At 47.3% G+C, this 24,656-nt stretch overlaps 1 protein-coding gene across 8 annotated transcripts in view; it reads right to left on the bottom strand.

The window, feature by feature from the left end:
- The window catches only part of GPHN (gephyrin), a 684,869-nt gene that overhangs the window by 55,398 nt on the left and 604,815 nt on the right, over window positions 1-24,656 (bottom strand). For all 8 annotated transcript variants that reach the window (XM_029059894.1, XM_029059899.2, XM_029059912.2 and 5 more), the window contains 4 exons: window positions 22,216-22,271; window positions 17,294-17,413; window positions 14,676-14,734; window positions 12,372-12,525 (listed from right to left, as the gene is read on the bottom strand). In XM_029059894.1, coding sequence (XP_028915727.1) covers window positions 12,372-12,525; window positions 14,676-14,734; window positions 17,294-17,413; window positions 22,216-22,271 — 389 coding nt within the window. The remainder of the gene's footprint in view (window positions 1-12,371; window positions 12,526-14,675; window positions 14,735-17,293; window positions 17,414-22,215; window positions 22,272-24,656) is intronic.

Below are 24,656 nucleotides of genomic sequence, written 5' to 3'. Positions count from 1 at the left end.
AAGTTTGAGGTGACGGGAGGACATCTAAGTAGAGATGTCTATAAGGCAGGAGGAAATCTGAGACTGCAGAGAGGGAAAGAGATCAGGTTCTGGAAGTATGGATTTAGGAATCATCCACACCGAGGTGGTTAGTTGAAGCCATGCAAGCAAATGAGTTCTCCAAGGAACTAGGTGTAGATGGAGAACAGAAAGGGACCCAGAACTAAAACTTGAGGGGCAACTATAGTTAGGGGGTGGGAGGGAGAGGAGAAGCCCGCAAAAGAGAATGAGATTGAGTGGCTACAGAGATAGGAGAAGAACCAGGAGAGGACAGTGAAGCCAAGGTTGGATAACATTTCCAGGAGAAGTGGGCAGCCAACAGGTTGAAAGCAGTTGAGGGGTTGGAAGGAGGATTAGGATGGAGTAGAGGCCATTGGATTTGGCAAGGAGATCACTAATGAGCTTTGAGAGGGCGGTTTCTGTGGACTGAAGGGGATGGGAGCCAGATTGGAGGGGGTCAAGGAGAGAATCGGAGGCAGCCCAGTCACAAAAAGTCAACATTATTGCAGCTTCTCCGGATTATAATAAAGGGGAGGTTTCCAAAAACCTCCAACAAGCCATGCAGATCCAGCTATGAAATACATGTGACCAGGAATGGGAGGCCAAAGCTGAAGGGATACAGGGATTTGCTGAGCACCAGCAGAACAGGCAACTTAAAAACCTCCCTTAAGAAGCTCTCCGGCTTTAGACAAATCAGCTTCGTATTGCACCTCCTCCAAGAGGCCTTCCCAGACTAAGCCCCACTTTTCCTCATCTCCCACTCCTGCATTGCCCTGATTTGCTCCCTTTGCTCTTTCCCCCCTTTCCCAACCCCACTGCCCATATGTATATATCTGTCATTTTATTTATTGGTATTGATGTCTGTTTGTGTTGATATCTGTCTCTACCCTCTAGACTATGACGTCGCTGTGGGCAGGGACTGTCACTGTTTATTGTTGAACTGTACTTTCCCAAGTACTTAATACAGTGCTTTGCACACAGTAAGTGCTTAATAAATACGATTGAATGAACTGACCGACTGAATGAATAAGCGATACAGATGGGGCCTTCCAAATAGCAGTCCGTCATACGCAGAGAAGATTTCACTGATGGTGAAGTCCATTTCTGAGTATGTATTTGAGGCTGAAAAGATTAGACAGCCACAGCTCAGCAGCACCGGGCCCCAAAAAGCTGGCACTTCTCCTGTCACAGTTAATGTTCATGGTGCCTGGAGTTGTTTTTGCTTTTTTCTCTCTGTCTCTCATTCCTTATAAAACATTTTCCACACAAAGAGATGCTCCTTTTTTTGACAGCCACATGCCCTAGTGGTCTAGTGGCAGCAATTAAGTGTTTTCAGCTGGGATGTAGCGTTGACCTTAAAAGGTCTCCTCTGCCCTTCTTGCTTTCAGTTTCCCGATTTCAACGACCACAAAGCATTTGTCTCGTACGGGGCTGTGATACATTCTCCTCACGCTTCCTGTGCAGGTTAGCTGTTTTGAGACGAGCGTAGTTGTTACGATAATATTTATTAAGCAGTTCCTGCGTGCAGGGCACCGGGAAAGACTACGCCGTTGAGAAGTGGACAGAGTCCCTAGCTTTGATACTGAGGCTGACTTTAATCCAGCACTTCATTACTGGAACGAGCCTTGCCGTAGACAAGAGTAGAAAGAACTCTGCAGTGATCTTCTTGAACATATCTCTCACCAAACCCCAGCGCTTAGTACAGGGCCTGGCACCTAGTAAGCACTTAACAAATAGCACAATTATTATTATTATCAAGGAGGAGCCCTTCCAAGTATAGAAAACTGAAGCCAGGACCTTAGCTTCGGCTTTTGAAGTTAACTTCCCAGTCAAAGCTTTTTTAAAAGAAAAATCACTTAGAGCTGATGACACTCTTGAAGAATTTCTACGCAAGGAGAGGATCTAATTCTCAGACATCTGCACGAGTTTTTCCTCAAAGCATGGGAGACTGAGAAAATAGCGTAAGATTTAAATGATGCCATCGTAATCAACATTTTCAAGGACAAAGATAAGAGAAATGACTTTGGAAACCACCGGGGCATCTCCCTTCTTTCTGCTGTCGGGCAGATTCTGGCCAGAATCCCTCCGGATGGACTACTGAAGAATACAGTCAGCCTATATTTCCTAAATTGAAGTGCGGTTTCACACTAAAATGTAGCCTTACTTTTGTGAACTTTGCAAGATTGTGCATACGGGAAAAGTGCAGGGAGCGAAACAGTGTGGCCTAGCGGATGGAGCACGGTCCTGGCTTCTCCGCCACCTGTCTGCTGTGTGAACTTGGGCAAGTCGCTTTACTTCTCTGTGCCTCGGTCACCTCATCTGTAAAATGGGGATTAAAAGTGTGAGCCCCATGAGGGACAGGGACTGTGTCCAACCTGATTAGCTTGTTTCTGACCCAGCGCTTTGGGAGCAGTGCCCAAACATCTATTCTGCTTTCACAGGCTTTATAAAAGCAAATGACACCATCAACTGAAAAAAACTGTGGCAACTGCTAAACGTATTTCACTGGAGGGGCACATTCATTCACAATCAGGGGAAGCAGCATGGCATAGTTGGAAGCAGCACGACAAAGTGGATAGAGCACGGACCTGGGAGTCAGAAGGTCATGGGTTCTAATCCCACCTCTGCCACCTGTCTGCGGTGTATGGCCTTGGGCAAGCCACTTCTCTGGGCCTCACTTATATCATTTGTAAAACGGGATTGAGACTGAGCCCCACGTGGAACAGGGACTGTGTCCAACCCAATTTGATTTATATCCACCTCACCAATTAAAACAGTGCTTGGCACATAGTAAGTGCTTAACAAATACCATTATTATTAGGATCCTTAGATTGTAGGGCCAGTTTAGTCAGAGTTGAAGGTGCCTTGTCTGACTCCTTTACCACTGGGGTAGAGTAAGGCTCTTTGGAAGGCCCACTCCTTTTGAATCTATTTTACGCCATCATGAGCTTCCCCTTTTCCCTCTGCTCCCTCTCTGCCCCCTCTTCACCTCCCCTCAGCTAAATCCCCTTTCCCCACTTTCCTTCTGCTCCTCCCCCCTTCCCTTCCCCTCCCCTCAGCACTGCGCTCATTTGTATATTGTTTTTATTTTATTACCCTATTTATTTTGTTAATGAGGTATCCATCCCCTTGATTCTATTTATTGTGATTAAGTTGTCTTGTTTTTGTCCGTCTGTCTCCCCCGATTAGACCGTAAGCCCGTCGATGAGTAGGGATTATTTCTATCTGTTGCTGAATTGTACATTCCAAGTGCTTAGTACAGTGCGCTGCACATAGTAAGTACTCAATAAATACTATTGAATGAATGAATGTTGAAGGCGGCAATGGAGTATCACAAACCGCCTAGATCTGTAAACTCGCTGTGGGCAGGGAACGTGTCTACTAGCTCTCAAATATCCCAAGTGCTCCCAATCTCCCAAGTGCTTAGTTGAGTGCTCTGCACACCGTAAGTGCTCAATGAATACGACTGATTGATTGATTGGAAGCAATAGTCAGACTACGCAATGAAGCCACCAGGATAGTCTTTCATCTCAACAGGCTCCAATCGACTAACTTCTGAACTCCTCGAAGGCGGGAGTTTTGTCCGTTAATTCTGTCGTAGTTGGTTCAGTGCTCTGCACACAGTAAGTTTTCAATAAATACCACTGTTGGATTGATGTCTCCCCAACTATCTCTGAGCTAGATATCCAGCTAAATGCTGACACATGTTCTTAAAGTATATCCACAGTTTATTGCCACTGTTCATGTCTGCCTGTCTCCCCCGATTAGACTGTAAGCCCGTCAATGGGCAGGGATTGTCTCTATCTGTTGCCGACTTGTACATTCCAAGTGCTTAGTACAGTGCTCTGCACATAGTAAGTACTCGATAAATGTTATTGAATGAAACTATTAAAGACTGTGCCCAACCCGATCTGCTTGTGTCCACCCAGTGCTTAGTACAGTGCCTGGCACACAGTTAAGCGCTTAACAAATACCATAATTATTATATCCCCAAGAAGTACACTGACAAGAAAACACACAGATTATTATGAATTGCCCTGCGGATATGGCTCAGCATTATAGGCTAAGTTATGCAGTTCCGTCCACCTGAGAAATCTTAGCCACAGACCTACACACATCCTGGGATTTTCCCCGAGAGTTCCGAATTTACTGCCGTGACCCGCTCCTGCTTCTTGAGGAGGCGCGCCATTCAATAATGGCCAAGAAGTAGAAAACAGAATCAAAGAGGTCAGCGGGGATTTGGCGTGATCAAAGTCCCACCCAGTTGAAAATCTATAAAGTTGTGTTAGGGAGACCTCGACCAACTACGGAAGACACATTCTGGATTCTTGGGGGGGCTTCGTCAGCCCCCTTTGAACAAAAATCAGCAGCCATTAGCGGGACAGTGTGGCCTGCAACCACGCCAACACAAAAGCAACACTCACATCTTTGTTAGGCAATCGATGGGAGGAGGCTGTGTGATCCCACGCTAATGTTGGTGTACGATCAACTTAAGATGGGGCTCTGCAAGCCAGAAAGGGGCAGAACTAAAGTTTTAAAGTTTGAAGCAGCATGGCTCAGAGGAAAGAGCCCGGGCTTTGGAGTCAGAGGTCAAGGGTTCGACTCCCGGCTCTGCCACTTGTCAAGGAGTGTGACTGTGGGCAAGTCATTTAACTTCTCTGTGCCTCAGTTACCTCATCTGTAAAATGGGGATAGAGACTGTGAGCCTCACGTGGGACAACCTGATTACCGTGTAAATCTACCCCAGCGCTTAGAATAGTGCTCTGCACATAGTAAGCGCTTAACAAATACCAACAGTATTATTATTATTATTAAAGACGCAGTAAAGCACAGCCTCAAATCATGTGATAGAGCAGTGAACCGCTGTGAAACTTCTACAGTAGCTAGATAAGCTTAGTTGGGTTGTTCTCTCTAAACTGTAAGGTCTTGTGGACGGGGAATGTGTCTAATCACCCTGTTGTACTTTCCCAAATGCTCAGTACAGTGTTCTGCACACAGTCAGAACTCAATAAATAATACTGATTGATAGATTGTTTGCGTGGAGGCTTTGGGAAGATGGGAATTCCAGGAGGTAGGCTCAGAGAGACAAAGACAGACCCCATATGGGAGCAAACCCATCAGTGTAGCTGTGATTTATCTTTACGTATACTCAATGCGGAATAAAGTATTGGCTGTGCTTTGGTTTTTTCAGTCCCGTCCCACACCTGCATAGGATCTCTTGAAGGACAGTCGTAAAATATTTAACTGCTCTTCCCCTTTCTCCGACACCTCTCACTCTGGTAGAAGCAATTTATTAAGCAACTACCGTGTGCCGACGCCCTGCGACGCTCTCGGAAAAAAATACACAGATGAGGACTAGACGTGATTCCTTGACGCCCAAGGGGGTCCCAATCTAAAAGGAAACGTGGGGACGGTGTTGGCAGCAGACACCTTAGGAAACATGGAAATGTAATAATAATGATTATAATTATGGTGTTTGTTAAGCAATTACTATGTGCCAGGCACTGTATTAAGCACTGGTGTGGTATTTGTTAAGCATTTATTATGTGCAAGGCACTGTTCTAAGCCCTGGGGTAGATATGAGAAGCAGCGTGGCTCAGTGGAGAGAGCCTGGGCTTGGGAGTCAGAGGTCATGGGTTCAATTTCCGGCTCTGCCTCTTGTCAGCTGTGGGACTGTGGGCGAGTCACTTAACTTCTCTGGGCCTCAGTTACCTCATCTGTAAAATGGGGATTAACTGTGAGCCTCACGTGGGACAACCTGATTACCCTGTATCTCTCCCAGTGCTTAGAACAGTGCTCTGCACATAGTAAGCACTTAACAAATACCAACATTATTATTATTATTATTGTTACAAGATAATCGGGTTGGACACAGTCCCCTTCCCACACAGGGCTCACTTTCTTAATTCCCATTTTACAGATGAGGGAACTGAGGCAAAGAGAAGTGAAGTGACTTGCCCAATGTCACACAGCAGGCAAGAGGCAGAGCCAGGATTTGAACCCAGGTCCTTCTGACTCCCAGGCCCGTGCTCCAGATAGACTGTGATTGATATGACAAGAACAACAGGACGCTGCGGCTAGAGGAGCGGGATTTCAGGCTCCTCTCCGTGTTCAACAGTTATCATAATATCGCCAGTTGCTCAAGATTGAATGCGAATTCTACGATAGCGGGGCGCAGATGTAGAAACACCCCTAAACCTTCAACAGCTCTTTGACTGTGCAACGCATCCTCCTTCCAAGGACTCCACCCCGGGGAAGTAGCTGGACGGTAGCCTGAGTGAAACTGGTCCCAAGCATGAAAAGCCGCATGGCTTAGTGGATAGAGCACGGGCCTGGAATTCTGAAGGTCAAGGGTTTGGCTTCTGTGTGACCTTGAGCAAGTCACTTCACTTCTCGTGGAAAGAGCCCGGGCTTGGGAGTCAGAGGTCGTGGGTTCTAATCGCAGTTCCGCCATTTGTCAGCTGTGTGACCTTGGGCAAAGTCACTTCACTTCCCTGGTCCTCTGTTACCTCATCTGGAAAATGGGGATTAAGACTGTGTGCCCCACATGGGTCAATCTGATTACCTTTTATCTACTCCAGCACTTAGAACAGTGCTTGGCACAGAGTAAGTGTTTAACAAATACCATCATTATTATTCTCTGGGCCTCAGTTACCTCATCTGTAAAATGGGGAGTGAGACTGCGAGTCCCATGTGGGAAAGGGAGGGCATCCAACATAATTTGCACATTACCACCCCAGTGCTTAGTATGGTACCTGGCACACAGTAAGTGCTTAACAAATGGTATTGTTTGTTATTATTATTATCTTTAGGGATCTCCTAAGGGATTTTTAGGGCTAATCTCAATCTCCCTTCTCCTCCTCCATGCTTCTCAGTGACATCCAAGGGTTACACCTTGGGATTAGATCAGAAAAGCAGCTGCTTTTCTGTCCCTTGTCTGCTATGTGACCTTGGGCAAGTCACTTCACTTCTCTGGGCCTCAGTTACCTCATCTGTAAAATGGGGATCGAGACTGGGGGCCCCACATGGGACAGGGACTGTGTCCAACCCGATCTGCTTGTATCCACCCCAGGGCTTAGTACAGTGCCTGGCACATAGTTAAGTGCTTAACAAATACCATTATTATCATTAATAATAATAATAATAATGAAAGCTGAAGCTCTGTCAACCAAATACATTGGCATCAGGCTGGGGGACCAATTTTGACCTGCAGTCCTGGGTTAGAGAAGCGGCGTGGCCTCTGGGCATCAGAGGACCTGTGTTCTAATTTCAGCTCTGCCACTTGCCTGCTGTTTGATCTAGGGTAAGTCACTTAACTTCTCTGTGCCTCATCTTCCTCATCTGTAAAATGGGGATTCAATAACTATTCTTTCTCCTATTTAGACCGTGAGCCCCACGTGGGACACGGATTATGTCCGACCTGATTATCTTGTATCTACCCCAGTGCTCGGCACATAGTGCGTGCTTAACAATGACCTCGATTATCATTACTATCATTACCCCACTTCGGTCACTCAACAGATGCCAACGCAGCCGGTCATCACGGCCAACCGAGGCCATAGTCTGGAGTCAACTCTGTGGTCAGAGAGGGTTTCGGGGCAGAATGCAAAATGCTAATGCCGACCTCTTCTTCTGGTTTTAGCTGACCACCGGTCGATGATGCGGTAACTTCCTAAGGACCCAGGCTGGAGATGTTTATAATTCCGCCATCCTTAACTTTGTTTTTGAAGAGCGACAGAGACAACTGCAACTTTCCCAGTAAGGTGCTGGTACAAGTTGGATAAGTTATCTTGGGATTTGGGCATTTTGTGGGTAGGGACTGTGTCTGCCAACTCTGTCGTATTGTACTTTCCCAAGCACTCAGTACAGTGCTCTGCCCTAGTGAGCGCTCAATAAATACCAGTGACTGATTCTTTCTCAGTCCTCCTCTAGACCGTAAGCTCATTATGGGCAGGGAATATGCCCGTTCATTCTGTTGCATTGTACTCTAGGTAGCATAGTGCTCTGCACATAGTAAGCGCTCAATAAATACCATCGAATGATCGGTTGATATCCCTTCCCTTAGGGGAAGCAGCGTGGCTCAGTGGAAAGAGCCTGGGCTTGGGAGTCAGAGGTCATGGGTTCGATTCCCGGCTCTGCCACTTGTCAGCTGTGTGACTGTGGGCGAGTCACTTCACTTCTCTGGGCCTCAGTTACCTCATCTGGAAAATGGGGATTAACTGTGAGCCTCACGTGGGACAACCTGATTACCCTGTATCTATCCCAGCGCTAAGAACAGTGCTCTGCACATAGTAAGCGCTTAACAAATACCAACATTATTATTATTATTATTACTGCTTCGAAGGGGACCCAAATAACAAAAGAATTACAGGTCATGGGGGAGTGGACTATTAATGGAAATTGCTACACTAAAAGAATGAGGAGCTGGGCGGAGAAGGTGGCGTTTACCCCTACATTTACTCATTTACACATCCTTGCAAGCACCAAGGATCACATCATTTACCTCACCGGGCAAGCAATAAGTCTATTAAGTCCAGCAATGAATTCTCAGACCTTCAGAGGGCGGGAGAAATTTTTCTATCAGACTTTAAAGGGCAGTGACAGATGGGCTAACTGTGTCTGGCACTGACTCCCTCTGGAACCTTGGGCAAGGTCCCTGAGACCTTTATGGAGTTCTTCCCAGTTGGCAGCTCCGGGGGCTAGGCGCATGTCCGTGTCTGTGCCTGGAATGGCCAAGCAGATTCCAGCAAATAGGAGAGGAATCATTTTCCTCAGAAGGGTACAGGAATGATTAATGACATTATTTTAAGCAGGCATTGTGCTATCCCGAGGAGAGGCTACATAAAATGAAGTTATTATTGTTAAGTGTATTGTCCCAAGCCCCTGAAATAACTTTTAGGATCACCTTGATTCATCTCCACAATCACAGAATGACTTTTAAAAATTCGGGCACGAAGCTGTAGTCCTTACTTAACACAGCTGTCCCATCCCTTTCCACCCCCCTCCCTTTCTGTAGCTCTCCCATCCCCTTTATACGTCGGTAAATGGTTAGCCCTGGTGTTCAAAGATGGCATCCTTGTCTCTACTGCAGGAGAATGTGACAGTAAAATGGCTAAGGTAGCTGAGGAAGAGGGGCAGAACAGAGAGTCACAGACAAGGGTCCAGTCTGCAAAAGATGCTGCGGACGTGGGCAGAGCGCCTTAGTCCTCCCTCCTCCAGGCTGATTAGGGGATTTGAGAGAGAAAAGGGAGCTGGCTAAAGGAATGTGGTTTTCAATATAGTAGTGCCTGGCACATAGTAAGCACTTAACAAGTACAATAATAACGCTACTACTATTATTTCAGCTTCATCCACCTGACATCCCTTTAGTTCTTTCCCTCCGACTTAGACTGTGAGTACCATGTGGGACAGGGCCTGTGTCCAATCTGATGAACTTGTATCTACCCTCGCGTTTAGAATAGCGTTCGGCATATAGTAAGCAGTTCATGAGTACCATAATGATCACATCAGAGGGGATCCAAAGCCAGCAGGCCTGAGAATACTTCTCCAAGCAGCTCGGTGGTGGTGGGGGTGTTACATGAGGAGATATGCCCTCGCAATAATTAATGAGTTTCAAATGAGGAGAGCTAACCTGCCCGTTGAGAATAGGCATCCTTTCCCAGTGGGAGAAAGGATGTTTGCTTCAGGACAATTATCGACACAAAAACCCCATCTGAGCTAATACAGGGTTAAAGCTACAAATTAAAAACAAATTGGAAAATGTAGAAAGAAAGGATTTTCAGGGATGGATATTCTCCACCCCCTTCGCCTCCCCAGTGCATTGAAGAGTGTGTGTACTTTAGATTCAATAGCCCGAAAATATTCTGAAATACAAGTAAAATATTTTGAAATTCTGACCTAAAGAGTCTTTTTGTACTGGAGTTTCTGGGAGGGTATCTACCGTACAGCACAGAATCTAAGCAGTCACATTCTCAAGGAAACAGCCAGAACACTAAAAGGGGAAAGCAGCCTTTTTGCTTGACAAACTTAGGGGTTTTGGTCTTTCTGACCCAGCCCTGACTACAAACTAGGAAAAAAAAAGTTGGATTTGCTCCTAACTCACACTGTTGACCAGAAATTTCTTCATATCATGTAAGCCTTGGGGTATTTAAATGATCCAACCTCTCATCAGTTTTGAAAGTGGTTTGAGACCATACTCCGTTCTCTATGCGAGGGAAGGTGTAGACAGTGAACACAGTTTCAGGGTAGTGGCTTCATTGACATCCCTGAGTTGGCTGGCACATCAAACAGATATAATCTCAAGTGGAATATTGTTTTTAGCTCCTAGAACCGGAATGGATATATTCCCATTTGTCCAAGGGAAAATGAGATTGGTGAGATAGGGAAAGAAAATGAATTTCCAGGGCTTAAGGACATTTAAAACTTTGGAGAGAGTATTTATTTCCTTACTGTCTCTTTTTGCCTCTGCAGGACTGTCTTTAATTTTTTAGTTTAGTTTTAGCTCTAGTATTTTAGTTTTAGTTTCCATGAAAGGCATTCCCTTGAAAGGCTCGACCGTTACGTTGAGGGCTCAGGCTTCCTACAGCAGCCTTGTCATCTCGAGAAGCAGCACGGTACAACGGATAGAGCACGGGTCTGGGAGTCAGAAAGTCATGGGTTCTAATCCCAGCTCTGCCGCTCGTCTGTGTGATCTTGGGTAAGTCACTTCACTTCTCTGTGCCTCGGTTCCCTCGTCTGTGAGCCCCATGTGGAATAGGGACTGTGCCCAACTCCATTTGCTTGTATCCACCCCACCACTTAGTACAGTGCCTGGCCCATAGTAAGTGCTCAACAAATACCATTATTATTATTATTATTATTGTTCTGGGATCTGTCTGCCTCTTTGGAGCAGGGAGTCCACGAGCTCTCATATCCAACATCCTAAGCTTAATTCAGCCTTTGGATCAGGCTGGGAGCAATGTTTGGCCCCAATTTTTTTGAGCATCAAGGATCCCGGAACCTTTTAGTAAGGAGAGGGAGGCGGTCCTAGCATTCCCTAACAGCCGCCTCACGGTTCCCTGCCTCTCACCCCGACTGTCATCCCAAGCGGCCTGGCTGCCGGGCAGAGGAGGTGATGCCAGTGACCTCGGCTGGCGCCATGCTTTTCCCTGACGCCTCACAGGCCCCGAGGGTGGGGATGAGGATGAGGGACAGTGGCCGTCTTCCCGGCGAGCAGGGAGGACTGGGGAGGGAATTGGGGGCCGGACGCCGCTGGCTCCGGTTGGTCCGTACCGAGAAGCAGCGTGGCCTAGTGGATAGAGAACAGGTCTGGGAGTCGGAAGGACCTGGGTTCTAGTCCCGGCTCCACCATTTGCCTGCTGTGTGACCTTGGGCAAGTCACTTCACTTTTCTGGGCCTCAGTTACCTCATCTGGAAAGCGAGAATTAAGACTGTGAGCCCCATGTGGGAGAGGAATATGTCCGACCCAATTTTCTTGTACCCACCCCAGTGCTTAGTACAGTGCCTGGCACACAGTAAGCATCTAACAAGTACCACAATTATTATTCTGCTCAGAGCAGGCTCACGGGTCCACTCCCCTGCAACAATTTAATTGATGGCCCGAGACAGATTAGACCAGAACTGTATCCGTTTGGGGAGTAACCTGTCTACTGGGATGTGAACAACCCAAGGGGAGGCCAACGGACACACTATTTAGGCTCGCTGTAGGCAAGAAACATATCTGTCGACTCGGTTACTCTGTACTTTCCCAAGTGCTCAGTACAGTGCTCTGCACTCAGCAGATGCTCAACAAATATGACAGATTGATTATTTCCCTCTACAAAAAGGAAGAACCGGTTGTGCCCTAATTGCTGGAGAAGAGTTCACCTTGGTACCGGAGTACATTCTCTTTGATATTATCGGTCCTAGATTACAAAGAAGCCCTTCCACTCCTTTTTTTTTTTTTGGTCACGGGGTTCATTCATTCTTGCCAAAAGGTATCCACCTAAGTAGAACTATCGTTCAAACCTTCACACTGGATCAGCCAACGCTCATCAGTATACTCACACACATACACACCCATATCCACACGCTCAAAATGAACACCCTCAACAGACCCACACATTGCGAACATAAGCACAGTGGACACCAACAGAGCAGTCATATACACACTGGGCGCACACAAAACAGATACACACTCAAAACATCTCAAAGACGGGACACCCACGGAACGATAACATGGACGGAAGGCACCGGACTCAAGGAAGGTACACGCAAACCAACCGCACACGTGATGGGCTCACAAGTCGTGGACGCACTTACAGAACATCAGTTTAAGGCATTTTATTTCTTACCTCGTTCCCCGTTGACATGACGGCAACCACCGGAAACTTGTTCACTTCTACTTCTGTAACCCCTACGGTTGCCAGGAGACCAATCTCTGACGGGCCCATGTGGGTTCCTTTGGCCAACACACACTCGCCTCGCTTAATGTCGTGGCCGATGGGTCTGAAAGCCACAGAGAGAAGACACAAAGACGATGCATCACAGTGAGGCCTCCCATCCCTGGACTGGCAACAAGGCTGCCATTTCTTTAGAGAAAAGTTTCACCAGAGGAAAAATGTGGACGCAGGCTAAGAAGATATGGAGCAAAATCCCCATCGTTTATTACTCATTCTTAGTTATGAAATCGCATTCTTAATGACCAAGCTGCTGCGGGGCAGACTGAGGCAGGGCCTGGCCTTCTAATTATTTTGCGTTTATGTAACACTTCATCTCTGCAATGTGTTTTACAAGCCCAAGCCAAATCATTATCAGTTCATAAACCACAAACTGGAAATTTCCCTTGGGTCGAACCAAATATCATTCTGAAAACACCTCGCCTGTATCTGCGGTTATTGAAAATAGTGGGAACATAGCCGCCGTTACCTGGGGTTTATGACTACGGTCAACTCTTGACTACCCAGGAGCTAACGGTCCAGCTTGTGAATTACCCAGTCACATGCCTACCTGCTTGTCTTCTGGCCATTTCAATGCTCATTATGGGCAGGGTCCGGGAGAAGGGATCAGATAAAATTGCTTCATATCGCTACGGCTACTTTGTAGAAGTTTGAGATTAAAAAAAACAAAAGTCTGCTAGAGGGATGGGTGAGGGTTGGGTTGCTCCAGGGCAAACCGCTTGGCGCGTATGAAATTTGAGCAGGGCTAACTGTGCCTACCCAAGTGCCTGGTGAACGTAACCCCCCTGCACCTCTCCTGGTGAGGGAAAATCATCTTTGGACCTGGCGGGGAGCGTGTGAGCGGAGAGAGGCTTTTAGAGAGGGAGGCGGCCGAAGAGTGGCAGGTAGTCACTGAGCACAGTGGACGAGAGATATGGAATTGCACTCTTCAAACTCCTTCCCGCCGCTCCTGCTCTCAAGCCTCCTGGTCTGGGGTGAAACTCGATGATAATACTAATGATGGTATTCTTTAAGCACTTACTCTGTGCCAAGCACAGTTCTAAGTGCTGGGGTAGATACAAGGTAATCAGGATATCCCACGTGGGGCTCACAGTCTTAATCTCCAATTTACAAATGAGGTGACTGAGGCCCAGGGAAGTGAAGTGACTTTGCCCAAAGTCACCTAGCTGACGAGTGGCGGAGCCGGGATTAGAACCCATGACCTCTCACTCCCACCCCTGGGCTCTCTCCACTAAGCCACGCTGCTTCGCGGTCAAGCTCTGGGGCGGTGCAAAGACTAGGATTGCCCCAACTGCTGAGAAAACCTTTACATGCGATATGGAAAAAAAAATGATTTTCAATCTTTTTACTGAAATTGTTTTACATAATTACGAGACGGAAATTGGGCATTGGTCATGACACCTATTTGGCTCTCAGCTAGGTGACGCCAAGCTTCCGGCAAAGAGGAGTAGAACATTGTGGGAAATGCAGAGCCAGGTGCAAAAAATTAGGTGGGGAATGGGGGTAGTCAAGGTCGAGAGGGGAGGGGGGCATCTGACCCGAGATGGGGATGTTTAAGGGCTTTGCAGCCCAGGCCCGGGGCACAGGGAAGGAGGAGAAGCCATTTGGCTCAAGTTCCGGGGTAGCCAGTGCCATGCCCTCCTTCCCATCGCCTCCCTCCTCAGTTCTTCCAAGAACTGGAGGTGTGAGTGGGGCAACAGTCGTGCCCCAGGAAGCCGCCGGCTGTGGTCAAGAGCAAACAGGATTCCTCCGGCTGCTTCCCTGGCGCGACGGACAGGGATATGTTTGTACAGGGTTAACGGACACATCCAATTTTAAACCATTTCTGTGGGCTGTCCGTGCATTTACAGAAGGTTGGCGACCCAGGGGGGAGTTACACTCATCTGGCCTAGTTGAGAGAGAAAGGGCCTGGGAGTCTGAAGGTCATGGGCTCTAATTCCGCCTCTGCCACTTGTCTGCTGTGTGATCTTGGGCAAGTTACTTAACTTCACTCTGCCTTGGTTCCTTCATCTGTAAAATGGGGATTAAGACCGTGAGCCCTATGTGGGCCGGGGACTGTGTCCGACCCAACTTGCTTGTGTCTCTCCCAGGGCTTAGAAGAGTGCCTGGCATATAGTAAGCACTTACCAAATACCATTATTACTATTATTATCTGGGGCCTGGGGGCTGTTGTGCTGAGCAACAGCCTTTTGTACACACCTGATATCTTGGCCTGGCCGAGCCTGTACCAGAATCCGCACTTCAAGTTCTTCAGTACCCTGTAACGAGAGCAGGTGACATCAGCGCCAAGGGGCTAAACCGACAAACAGGTCAAGTCTCCGTATCCTGCCACTTCAACCCATTTCATTCCCTCCGGTGATCAGCGAATGAGGCCAGGAGAGCTGAGATCTGGGGAACTGGGAAATCATGACAAGCTTTTCAAACCTCCGAGAGGTTTGGTCTGAGTTTCAATAGAAGGCTTTTTAATAAGTGTGAGCTCAATTAACCGTTTTCTGTAGTATCTTCTCTCCTTTACTTAAAAACCCAATCGACTGAGGCTCAGTTTCAGAGGAACATCTCCATGGAGATAAAGTCACTTGACCTGGATGAGCAAAATGGACTCATTTCAGCAGGTAAGTAGTGAATGAGCTGTAAGATTCTCTCTCCTTTTTTTTTCTCTCTCTCTCTCCATCTTTCTCTCCCTCTCCCCCATCATTGAATCAAGGCTTAAGCCATAGAGTCCCAACTCTTCTAGGAGTAGCTCTGCAACCTGTCAGCTGGGTGACCTTGGGCAAGTCACTTCACTTCTCTGTGCCTCTGTTGCCTCATCTGTGAAATGGGGATTAAGACTGTGAGCCTCACCTGGGACAACCTGATAACCTTGTATTTACTCCTTGGCTTAGAACAGTGCTTGGCACATAATAAGCACTTAACGAATCCCATTATTATTATTATTATTATTCTTGGGAGCCTCTGGTTTTTTCAGGGGAGGAACCACAGCAAGCGTGAGTAGCTAAGAGGAGCTGATCAATCTACCATTTCTAGGCTGTGAATTAAGTTCCATTAACACTGAACCCTTATCCTGACAGCTCATGGAGCTTGTGGTGCATACGTTCCGGATTTTAGGGCTCTGGAAGTTGGCTTGATGCAAATAAATTCATTTGGGGACTTCTGCATACAGACTACGTGATCTGTATTCCAAATGCTGAATTTTATAAGCCCTGCAAGTAGGCAGATAATAAAAAATTCTCAGCTCTTGTAAAGTGGCACCTCTCAGAACTGCTGGATTTTGTATTATATATTTAGCACAGTAGAAAATGTTTCTTTTTTTTTCTGCATACTAGTTCCTTTCACCCAAAATATCCCCAAACACATTACAGCGCAAGAAACACATTCACCAACAAAACCACACAAGTAATCTCGAACTCTTTCTGCTTTCATTAATCACACGTACCCTACTTCAGACACCAAAATCGATTTCAATGACTCTTAATGAGTGGATCTCTGGAATATTTAATTGGGTCAACTGGAGAGAAGGAGATAGAAAAATTTACTTTGCTGACCCGTACTCTGAATTCTATCAGAATCACTGAAAACTAGAGCTTGAAGGGTCTTCTGGTGTGAACTCCAGCATAAGAATGTTTAAAATTTCGCTGAGGCCTTTTTGGACTTGGAATGTATTGCTCTTATCTTTTTCCCAAAAGTCGTGGTGATTGATTTCCCCCCAAACAACCCTTCACTTATTTAGATCTCTCCGTTACTGGCTTCTTCAAATGTCATCCTGATTATATAACTTCCTCGCTCTGACAATTACAGTGGCTCCCAGTGGAAGTCAGATCAAATAAAATCCTCCTCACTAGTGACTCCAAGTTTCTCCTCTTACCTTTTGGCCTCCACAGCTCCAAAACGAAGCTGCCTGTGATCCCCACCACGGTCTAAATTCACTAAGTTCACTGTCCTTGACCCTCTTCTCTCCCACCACCGAGCCACTGCTCAGCTACGGCCCTTCCTGGAATGCTCTCCCGCCTCACCTTCAGTGACCGCCACCGAGAGAATCTTCTTCCTCTCAGTTCCAAGGTTTCAGAATCACTACACCCTGCTCCTGGTCAATGTAGCTTTAAATTAGCAAGATTAGAAGGTGTCTGTTTTGGGTTAATATTAATAATTATTATCATTATGGCATTTGTTAAGCGCTTACTATGTGTCAGGCACTGTACGAAGCGCTGGTATGGACACGAGTAAATCGGGTTGGACGCAGTCCCTGTCCTCCATGATTTCATAGTCTCAATCCCCATTTTACAGATGAGATAACTGAGGCACAGAGAAGTGATGTGACTTCCCGAGGTCACACAGCAGACAGGTGCTGGAGTCAGGATTAGAACGCATGACCTTCTGACTCTCAGACCAGTGTGCTATCTGCTAGGAAAGTTATCGTTCTTCCAGTGCACTCCTTCCTGCCCCAGTGAGAACATGTCTGCCAACAGGAAAGAGAGAGTGTGCGGGTGTTCTGCAAGCCAACGGCACCACGACAGAGTCCTCTGAGCTAGTTCTCAGTCAGCCAGTCGGTTGACCTTATTAATTGAGCGCCTACTGCGAGCAGAGCACTAAACTAAGCGCTTGGGAGAGCACAATATAACAATAAACAGACCCATTCCCTGCCCACAACGAGCTGACAGTCTAGAAGGGGAGAAGTCCTGAGGTCTTCCATTGTTCTTGACCGGAGACGTTGTGGGGGAAGCCCAGTCACCTCCAGTTACTGCTTTTAAAATTCCCCGGATCCTATGGGAGGAGCACCATCGCCGGGAACAATGGCAAAGGAAAATTCTGGGACTACTTACGTCGTCTGATTCCCTGATGAGTTCTGTGTCTTCCACTTGAACCACGGCATCGGCACCACAGGGGATGGGGGCGCCCGTTGTCACTCTCATGACCTGCCCTGGCATCACTGTCTGAGTAGGCTGAGGACACACAAACATTTAGATTGGAAATAGTTCATTTTTCTCAAAACTGGCATTTGTTAAGTGCTCACTATGTGCAGGGCACTCTACTAAGAGCTGGGGTAGATACAAGTTAATCAGGTGGGATACAGTCCCTGTCCCACATGAGGCTTACGGTCTTAATCCCGCTGTCCTGGAATGCCCTCCCCCCTCATCTCCGCCAAACTAACTCTCTTCCCCTCTTCAAAACCCTACTTAGAGCTCACCTCCTCCAAGAGGCCTTCCCAGACTGAGCTTCCCCTTTTCCCTCTGCTCCCCCTCTACCCCCCTTCACCTCCCCTCAGCTAAGCCCTCTTGTCCCCACCGTCCCTCTGCTCCTCCCCCCTCCCTTCCCCTCCCCTCCCCTCCGCACTGTGCTCATTCGCTCAATTGTATATACTTTCATTACCCTATTTATTTTGTTAATGAGATGTACATCACCTTGATTCTATTTATTGCTATTGTGTTAATGAGATGTACATCCCCTTGATTCTATTTACTGCTATTGTTTTCATCTGCCTGTCTCCCCCGATTAGACTGTAAGCCTGTCAATGGGTAGGAACTGTCTCTATCTGTTGCCGATTTGTATATTCCAAGCGCTTAGTACAGTGTTCTGCACATAGTAAGTTCTCTGCATATAGTAAGTGCTCAATAAATACTATTGAATGAATGAATGAATCCCCATTTTATAAGTGAGGAAACTGAGGCACAGAGAAGTAAAGTGACTTGCCCAGCAGTGGCGGAGCCAGACATCCAGGCTTGTGTCCTATTCAATAAACCCGTCAATCGATGGCATTTATTGAACACTTACTATGTGCAGAGCACTGTACTAAGTGCTTAAGAGAGTACAAAACAACAGAATTAGCAGAAATATTCCCAACCCTTAAATGGCACTGCTTCATTGATTTTTAAAACAGTGAAGGAACAACTGCAGGATATCTGATGACTTTGGCAACAACCAATGGGCTGAGATGTAAGAGGCAAAAAGCCTCTGGATCCAACTGATTGCTGTTCTCATCCTGGATCTACTTCAGATGTTTTACCCAAGGGAGACAGATATGCACCCAAGTTGTTTTTAATTGATTCTGGTCTCTGCACTACGTGCGTGTTTCGACTCAATCTGGACAAATCCCAAGTAAAGTTATCTCCACTTTTATTCCTGGTGCCTTTTTTCCCCCTGATTATACCCCTTTGAATATTTAGGCTCACAACTTAGGTGAAATGCCCTAAATTCTTGGGAAAAGATGGACTGGGAAAAAATAAATTCATTGTTTTTACAAATAACAATAACCAGCACCAATCAGGGTGCCTCAATTAATGAGAATGATAATAACAATAATAATAATGATAATGATATTTGTTAAGAGCTTGTTATGTGCCAAGTACTAAACTAAGCCCTGGGATAGAAACAGTATATATAGATCAGACACAGTTCCTACCCCATATGGGGTTCCTAAGTAGGAGGGAGAACAGGTATTGAATCCCCATTTTACAGATGAGGAAACTGAGACACAGAGATATTAAGCTACTTGCCCAAGGTCACACAGCAGGCAAGTGACGGAGCTGGGATTTGAATCCAGGTCCTCTAACTCCCAGGCCTGTGCTCCTTCCTCTAGGCCACAGTGCCTCTCCTAGGTACTGTAAGATCATCATGGAACCAAGAAGTGTGGAATCAGTCAATGATGATGATGTATTGTTAAGCACTTACTACGTGCCAAGCACTGCTCTAAGCACTGGGTTAGAAATAAGGTCATCAGGTTGTTCCACGTGGGGCTCACCGTCTTTATCCCCATTTTACGGATGAGTTACCTGAGGCACCGAGAAGTTAAGTGACTTGCCCAAAGTCACAAAGCTGATAAGTGGCAGAGCCAAGATTAGAACCCACGACTTCTGACTCCCAAGCCCGGGCTCTTTCCACTAAGCCATGTCTCCCTGGTGCTTACCCTGTATTAGGCACCTTTTTTATGGTATTTTTTTAAGCGTTTACTATGTGCCAGGAACTGTTCTAAGCCCTGGGGTAGATACAAGCTGATCAGGTTGGACAGAGTCCCTGAGCCACAGGGGGTTCACAGTCTTAATCCCCATTTGACAGATGAGGTAACTGAGGCCCAGAGAAATGAAGTGACTTACCCAAGGTCACACAGCAGATAAATGGCAGAGCCAGGATCAGAACCGAGGTCCTTCTGACTCTCAGGCCCAAGCTCTAACCACTAGGCCGTGCTGCTCCAGTGGAAATGGTATAGACATGATCCCTTCCCTCAAGACATGGCAGATGTTATCGCTGTTACATTTTCCCAGCTACGTGGGCCCTATCTACTAGCCACCCAAGGCCCAGTGTCTCAACCAGGGGTGGCCAAGCCTCATGAACCGAAGAGTCTCAAACCAAAAACCCAAGATGGCTGAGAGCTGCCATTACCAGAGTGACAAGAGGGAATTCTGGGACAGCGAGGGGCTGAGAATAATAATAATAATGTTGGTATTTGTTAAGCGCTTACTATGTGCAGAGCACTGTTCTAAGCGCTGGGGTAGACACAAGGGAATCAGGTTGTCCCACGTGGGGCTCACAGTCTTAATCTTGTTCTTGTTCTTGTCTGGCCGTCTCCCCCGATTAGACCGTAAGCCCGTCAAACGGCAGGGACTGTCTCTATCTGCTGCCGTCTTGTTCATTCCAAGCGCTTAGTACAGTGCTCTGCACATAGTAAGCGCTCAATAAATACTATTGAATGAATAATCCCCATTTTACAGATGAGGTAACTGAGGCACAGAGAAGGTAAGTAACTTGCCCACAGTCACACAGCTGACAAGTGGCAGAGCCGGGATTCGAACTCATGACCTCTAACTCCCAAGCCCGGGTTCTTTCCACTGAGCCACGAGAACAAACTTGTCTTGCCAGGGCTGAGGGGAGGTGGGGGAGACGTGGGAAGGGAATGAGCCCGGGCTTGGGAGTCAGAGGTCATGGCTTCTAATCCGGCTCCGCCACTTGTCTGCTGTGTGACCTTGGACAAGTCCCTTAACTTCTCTGTGCCTCAGTTACCTCATCTGTAAAAATGGGGATTAAAAAACGTGAGCCCCTCGTCGGACAATCTGATTACCCTGTATCTACCCCAGCGCTTAGAACGGTGCTTGGCACATAGTAAGTGCTTAACAAATACCATACTTATTATTATTATGAACGGCAACACGCCCGACATGGTTGGGGCAGAGTCTGGGGGTCGAAAGAGCTGGAGCGGCAGCACACTGCAGCCCGTCACCACTGCCCCAGTAGTGAAAGAGTCATTCAGCAACTGAGGAAGGCCTCAATCAGGCCCAGCAGACGGAGTCTGGCCTACAGAGCCACTTGCAAAACTTCTCCCACCATTCAGATGGGACAGATCGGCTCAAGAGAGTCCCTTCCTGAGGCCAGAGGTTTGCTCCAGAGCTGAGGAAAGGCTTCCCATAATTCACCCGGAAAAGAAAACCCAGGAACAACAGTAAGTCTCCTTGAAAAGAATACGTCTTCCCTGAGGTATCTGCCTCATAAATCCTAGAAATCTTGCCCAGCGCCTGGGAAAAACCACCCCTCCAGCACAGCAAGAGCCTACGGTATAAAAAAGATTCTGTTTGTCCCTCACAAACCTGTTTCCTCCTCTCACCTTAACAAGCCGCAACAAAATCACCAGCAGGTAGAGCTGCCTTAGGGTGAGGAAGGGACCCACCGGTTCTCAGATCCGGGTCCTCTTTCTCATGGACATGGACAGAGTTTTTGATTAACGCTTAAGAAGTGCCAGGCACTAAGCACTGGGGTGGATACAAGCCCTTGACTGTCAGGGGGAAGTGGGATCCTCTGTTACCGAATCCTGAAGGCAAAGCTATTGACTAAACGCTGCCGCCAACTTGCGGGAAGAGACGGGTTTCCGTCGCCCATCTGATTCCTCTGCCGCCGAGTAGATCACGGTGCCGCCAAGCTGATTCACTGACAGTCCACAAGGGATCAACCAGAGAGCTAGACTAAATCGGCTGCTTTGGGTGGCAGCTAGTTCTCAGAGCTGAAATGGGCTGGTGGAAAATTCCCCAGTGACACCCTCCCCGACTTCAAGGCAGGTGAGGAGAACTTGTTCAGCGGATAAAGAGAACTTGACTCCTATCGAAGCAAATGTCCCAAGTTGCAAGAAACTTGGAGCACCGAATCATGACTTCGGTCTGGAAAATAATATTGTATGACCTTCCTTCTCCTGCGTGAGAAACCCCAGAGACATCTGCGAGGTGGTGAGCGAAGGGGATTCTATACTTTGCCTCCCTAACTCAGTCCAATAATTTAATCCTCTTTATGGATTCTCTCTGGAACCGCTCCAAGTCCTCCATATCTCCTGTCAATGTAACTCTGACCTGGATATTGAATTCGGATAAGCAGCGAACAGTGCTGAACGGCCTCGGGTCAGATTTTTCTGACAAGAGTGAGGTGAATTATGAGTTAGTTATAGGGCGTTAAGGGAAGGGAACACGCCTGCTAAATCTATTGTATAATAATAATAATAATAATGATAATGGTATTTATTAAGCACTTAGTATATGCCAATCTCTGTTCTAAGTGCCGGGGTACGCTCCCAAGCGCTTGGCATGGTGCTCGGCACATAGTAAGTGCTCAATAAACACGATTGGTCGATTGATAGCAGTAAAAATAGTATTTATTGAGCACCCATTGAGTTCAACGCACTGCACTTCAGGCACAACAGAACGAAGAAACACACTCCTTAGCTTCTAACGGGAGCGTAAGGTTTCGTTCAAGTTCTAGAAATAAAGCTCACCTGTTCGCCAGCCTGAGATTCCCCAATGATGAAACGGTCTCCGGGACCATCAGCGGCTGCAAGATGAACAGAGCCAAGAAGGGAGAAAATCATTACGGGGGCCCCAACGTGGAATGCAAATAATCACGATAACAACAACAATAATAATATTGATAATTTTGGTATTTGTTAAGTGCTTACTATGAACGAAGCACTATTTTGGGGGCTGGGGTAGATGTAAGATAGCCAGGTCAGACACAGTCCCTGTCCCACATGGAGTTCACAGTCTTAATCGCCATTTTACAGATGAGGAAACAGTGAAGTGAATCGCCCAAGGTCACAGAGCGGACAAGTGGCGGAGCCGGGTTAAGAATGCAGGTCCTCTGACTCCCAGGCCCGTGGCTCTTTCCACTAAGCCGTGCTGCTTCCCTACTCTAAGTCCTGGTTCCCAGCCGGGTGGACGTGTATTAGGGTAGAGGGGAGGGCAGCTGATGCCAGGCCTTTGCACTTCCCTTCTCTCTTGTTTTGGTAGTGAATTCCAGTTCCGCTCCTTTTCAGCAGAGAGAGGGAATCTCTAATGGGGAGGAAGCCAAGGTTGTTCTACCCTGCTGCAAATGATAACCCCCAAAGACAGAGAAAAGGTCAAAACGGTGAAATCTCCAGGATAAAAAGCTGAATATTTACGAGTGAGCCTTCCGCCTTGTAATAGGTTGAGGTGTTTTTATTTATGTTATTTGTTAAGGGCTTACTATAGGTCAAACACCGTTCTAAGTGCTGTAAAAGGTACAAGTTAGTTAAATTGGACACGGTTTCCCCTGTCCCACATGGGGCTCAAAGACTAAATAGGAGGGAGAACAGGAATCCTGTTTTTCAGTTGAGGAAACTGAGGCACAGAGAAGTTAAGTGGCCTTCCCAAGGTCACAGAGCAAGCAAGTAGCAGAGCCAGCATTAGAACCCAGGTCCTTCTGACTCCCAGGCCTGTGCTCTCCCCGCTAGGTCTCGCTGCTTCTTATTTTGTATGAATTATTAAGGCACTTCAAAATTGACTGGAAATGTCTGACAAAATCAATTCATAAATATTTGATGCTGGGCTCAGAAATAGCCCTTTTTCTTCTAGTGCTGAGAAAGTGCAATTCTGTTGTATTGTACTCTTCCAAGCGCTTAGTGCAGGGCTCTGCACACAGGAAATGCTCAATAAATACGACTGCTTGATTAATTGACTTACCTTTTCTCTCTCTAGCTTCCTGAATTTGAACCTCAGCTTTATCACTGAGCAAGATTTATTTCTGTGGAGGCATGTTGTACCCATAAAACCTTAACCTTTAAGTTCCCTTTCCCCTATTTCTTAAGAAGGCATTCTGAGGTAAAATGAAGAACCCTATTGTTGCTTTCCACTCATCAATATGCAACTCCTCTCAAATAACTTAAATAACTTATTTAATAAAGGGCTCCTTCCCCTCTGCCTTCAAACACGCCCACGTCTCCCCCATCCTAAAAAAACCCGCTCTTGACCCCACTTCCCCCTCCAGTTATCGTCCTATCTCCCTACTACCCTTCCTTTCCAAAATCTTAGAACGAGTCGTCTACAATCGATGCCTAGAATTCCTTAACTCCCATTCTCTCCTAGACCCCCTCCAATCTGGCTTCCGTCCCCTCCACTCTACCGAGACTGCTCTCTCTAAGGTCACCCGTGACCTCCTTCTTGCCAAATCCAATGGCTCCTACTCCATTCTGATCCTCCTTGACCTCTCTGCTGCCTTTGACACTGTCGACCATCCCCTCCTCCTCCATACCTTATCTCACCTTGGCTTCACGGACTCTGTCCTCTCCTGGTTCTCCTCTTACCTCTCTGGCCGATCATTCTCGGTCTCCTACGCCGGAGCCTCCTCCCCCTCCCATCCTTTAACTGTTGGAGTTCCTCAAGGGTCAGTTCTTGGCCCTCTTCTGTTCTCCATTTACACTCACTCCCTCGGTGAACTCATCCGCTCTCACGGCCTTGACTACCATCTCTACGCAGATGACACGCAGATCTACATCTCCGCCCCTGTCCTCTCCCCCTCCCTTCGGGCTCGCATCTCCTCCTGCCTCCGGGACGTCTCCACCTGGATGTCGGCCCGCCACCTAAAACTCAACATGAGCAAGACTGAGCTCCTCATCTTCCCTCCCAAGCCCGGTCCGCTCCCAGACTTCTCCATCACCGTGGATGGCACGACCATCCTTCCCGTCCCGCAGGCCCGCAATCTCGGTGTCATCCTTGACTCGTCCCTCTCGTTCACCCCACACATCCTATCCGTTACCGAGACCTGCCGGTTTCACCTCTACAATATCGCCAAGATCCGCCCTTTCCTCTCCACCCAGACGGCTACCTTACTATTACGGGCTCTCGTTATATCCCGGCTAGACTACTGTGTCAGCCTTCTCTCTGACCTCCCTTCCTCCTCTCTCGCCCCGCTCCGGTCTAT

The sequence above is a fragment of the Ornithorhynchus anatinus genome, chromosome 1 (genome assembly GCF_004115215.2).
Source record: "Ornithorhynchus anatinus isolate Pmale09 chromosome 1, mOrnAna1.pri.v4, whole genome shotgun sequence".
NCBI lineage: Eukaryota > Metazoa > Chordata > Mammalia > Monotremata > Ornithorhynchidae > Ornithorhynchus > Ornithorhynchus anatinus.
Note: the sequence above shows the minus strand (reverse complement) of the source record. Positions and strands in the feature narration are given on the sequence as shown.